General features: G+C 47.6%; 1 protein-coding gene across 1 annotated transcript; it reads right to left on the bottom strand.

Annotated features, from left to right (window-relative positions):
• Positions 1-625: 625 nt before the first annotated feature.
• Positions 626-3,556, bottom strand: LOC116818306 (vitelline membrane outer layer protein 1-like). Its single transcript, XM_032769097.1, has 3 exons — positions 3,386-3,556; positions 2,473-2,576; positions 626-920 (listed from the first exon to the last, which is right to left on the bottom strand). Exons 1-3 carry the CDS (start codon positions 3,554-3,556, stop codon positions 626-628), a joined length of 570 nt encoding a protein of 189 aa, XP_032624988.1.
• Between the last annotated feature and the right edge of the window lie 224 nt (positions 3,557-3,780).

Here is a 3,780-nt window from a genome sequence, read left to right as displayed (position 1 = left end):
TCAAATAATGCCATGCTTCCATTCGACCTTACCCCTCTGCTTTTTCACTCACCTCTAGTTCCCTCCCTACCTCTATTTATGTATGTCTTCTCTTATGGTATTACTGGTCTTGCAACTTTGACAAGTTGTAAAATTGTGTAATTGCATAATTTTACTGGAGATCCTGTGAAGCATGCCCTATTTGGAAACACATACAGCTGTAAATCATTTACCTTTTTGAATCTTTCGTTGTCTACTTCTTTACAAAAATCAGTCTCACACACACAAGATTTGACCCCAGTTGTTTCTTAGTTCTCGTGACAACAAATTTTAACAATTTTTAGAATAAAATTACTTGGTTCCCAACATCTTGAAAAACCCCTTTCTACCCACTATGGCCATGCCTCCCTTCTCCGTCCTTATCTGAGACATTATCTCTCCCCCTTCCATGCTTCTCCCTGTCTCCTCTCCTCCTGGCTCTCCTCACAATCCAGCCTTCCCCTATAGACATGGAGATGGCACATGATCACATGTCTGATTTGGGTCAATAAGACAGACACCTTCCTATTCAAATGCAGAGTTAAACTTTAATGGTGTTTAATGGGCAGGTGCTAGTGTTGAGGGATGGGCAGGGAGAAGTACTTGTTTAGTTGCAGCAGCAGAACCTCACATCATTGAGTGCTGTGTCATCTCCATGACCCTGGGATTCCTCCACCTTCGTCTGGATCCCACAAATGGCCCCAGAGCTGCAGCGATTGCTCCATGGGCCAAAATCACCCCAGGAATGTGAGACGCCCATCAGCACGGTCCCATCTAAGCATTTGAACTGGATGTTGTTGGCCGCCGTGTCATCGCCCGATCCCTGGGGTGGTTCCACTCTCAGTGAGAAGGAGATCAGGTTGCTCCTGGGGCACTGTATGATCTCAGTCCAATCACCCCACCTGCCAGAGAAGAAAATAATTACCTGAGACTTACTCAGGATCTGCTACCCACCACGGGGCACCAGTCATCCTAGCTACTGTGCACCAAGCCCAGTGTTTATAGGACACACAGCAGCGACCTGAAAACAGGCCTGGAAGGACCGGGGTTATATTGGTTTCTTTTTCTTCGGTAGTGTTTTTTCTTGCTTGTATTTAACCTTAGAAATCTCAGAAGTGTCAAGCCTGGTCTTCCCTGGTTTGGCTGGAGGACTCCCTGGGGGACTCATGAGATGAGCCTTGAGCGATAATTTGGGGAAATGTGTGTAGAATTTATCAGGTCTGGTTGATATTTCTGAGTTATGATCAAATGTTACTAGGAAAAACTGCTGTATCATAACCCTCTCTCCGTATGTGTTTCCACCACTGCTGAGAGGACACGCACCAAATAGTCTCCAGACTGAAGACAATGAGGAGGTACTTAATATTAATGACAATGCTTTGACCATGCCAAAGTTATGCAAAAGAGTAACTGCATTCCAATGCAAAAAATACTTCCTCCTCTGTCCTAAGGGAGGGGTTTTTTTGAGCTGTGGAAAGTTACCAAACACAGAACAAAAAAATCAGCTAGGTGACCAGGACTCAGGAGGTATTTAAAGATGGGGAAAGAGTCAGACAGGAAGAGGAAGCAATGGGCAGGAGAGAGCAAGATCAGAGAAGCTGAGGAAGGGAACTCCATGAGGGAGAAGTCCTCTGGCATGTGATACACGCTGACCCCAAGTAAAAGAAGGAGGAAGGACAGGATGGGATGATAGATGAAAATGTTTTGTTCGAATCGGGAGGTACAAGAGATAGGGTTGATAACTAACTACATCAGAAGGATAATATGTAACTTGTATGTATCAGTGTGTGAAAGAGGGGTCACAGAGGGACTGTCTGTCTCGCCTAGGGGGAAAGGGAAAGTCACGCTACTTACTGAGCTGATCCGTTGTCATGAGCATACATGTATTAGTGTTCCTGTAGAGTCTATGGGATACTAGTACTGTGCTTTGTTGACAGTAAAGCTGGACGAGTGCTTTCATCATGGAACCAAGTCTTTGGTCTTCTTAGGCAGTTCGATCGAGGTCTGCTGTACCAGCTATCTGGCCAGAGCCAGTGCAACTCACAGCCACAAACTGACAACAATTTCAATGGCAAAATCCCACTCATTCCAATAGGGCCAGGATTTCACCCAAAGAATATGAAAGGATGTAGTGAAAAAATCCTTTCCCCACCCCCCAATTGTTGTAGATTTCACACTGGACTCTGGGGTTGGTATCCTTTCACTGGTTCTCTCCAGTCCTTCACAGCAACTTCCAGGGCACACAAGATCTGAATTTTAATGTGAAATGGCCAGCTGTGTCCATCATAAAGATGCAGGAACAGCCAATCCCCTATTTTAATTTTCCTTTACAGATTGCCACCAAACAGAGGGAATAGTCAGAAACGAGACCCTGTGCAAATGGCATTGTTCATGATTATTCTCTCTGCACTTGCAGAGCAGGAGGGATGGGAGAGAAACCAAAGAGCTACTCACGGCCCCACCGTGGACTCGATGAAGGAGCCGTCAGTGCAGTACAGGCGAATGCCATTCAAAGAAGAGTCATCGTATTTTACCCCAGGGCCTTGGAAAGGCTCCACCTAGGAGAAGGGTACAGGAGATGGTGGCACAGGTAAATATTGGGAGGAGAAGGGTTAGGAATCCCACCCCCAAGCCAATAAACCAGGGATTGGCAACTTTCAGCACATGGCCCCTTAGAAGAAGCCGCTGGTCGGGTGGGCCAGTTTGTTTACCTGCAGCTTCTGCAGGTTCAGCTGATCGCAGCTCCCACTGGCCATGGTTCACCGTTCCAGGCCAATGGGGGCTGTGGGAAACAGCATCCAGCACATCCCTTGGCCCATGCCACTTCCCGCAGCCCTCAGTGGCCTGGAATGGTGAACTGCAGGTAAACAAACCGCCCTGACTCGCCAACGGCTTTCCCTGATGGACCGTGTGCCAAAGGTTGCTGATCCCTGAAATAAACCCTCCCAACTGCCTGTTATTAAATTAACTGCATTTCTGAAAAGAAAGGAAAATGTCCAGCAATGCAGGTCTCTCTCTCTCTCTCTCTCATGCACACAGTGTGTGTCTCTGTCTCTGTCTGCCATGCTGTATCTCCTCCCTCCATTTGTGCTGCCTTGTAGACTGTGAGGCCCAAAGCAAAGCCCGATTAATCCAATTGTGTTCTCATCATCTTTCTGCCCCAGTTCTAGGGTCACAGATATCCCATACCCTACACGCTATAATAAACTCAGTGGCCCTGTATGCCAATGGCTGACCAGAGTCTGAAGAAGACAGGATTTTGAAAAACCCAGAAACAGCCTTGAGTCAAGAGAAGTTCTTGCTGACAGATTGGGTGATGAGTGGCTGGGGGGTTGAGGCAGTAGCAAGTTGCTGGGAAGAATTTTACCTTTAGTTGAAATCCACTTGCGAATCCACTAGGGCAAAAGTCCATTTTCCCCCATTCACCCCATTGGCCTCCATTGGGTACAGTGAGGGTGTAGAGGAGCCTACGTGCCCCTGCATCTTGGAAGCAGCAGAAGAGGAGCAGGCAGAGCCCTGCATGGATGAGGGGCTGCATGGTGAAGTATCAGCTCTGGAGCTACCCAGGAAGAAGCTTGTAAATGACTAGCAGCCCCAGGCACCAGGGAGCTTTATACTCAGGAAAGCTGGGCTGAGTTTCCTTTCTGGCCTGGTGCCAAATCTGTTTGGGAGCAATCATTGAATGCCACGTCCCTGCACCTAGACCCTAACCGAACCACCCCTTGCACACAAAGGGCTCACCATTCCCCAATGAGACAATTC

This window comes from Chelonoidis abingdonii, chromosome 1, assembly GCF_003597395.2.
Source record: "Chelonoidis abingdonii isolate Lonesome George chromosome 1, CheloAbing_2.0, whole genome shotgun sequence".
In the NCBI taxonomy this organism is placed as follows: Eukaryota; Metazoa; Chordata; order Testudines; family Testudinidae; genus Chelonoidis; species Chelonoidis abingdonii.
This window is presented reverse-complemented; position numbering and strand designations above follow the sequence as displayed.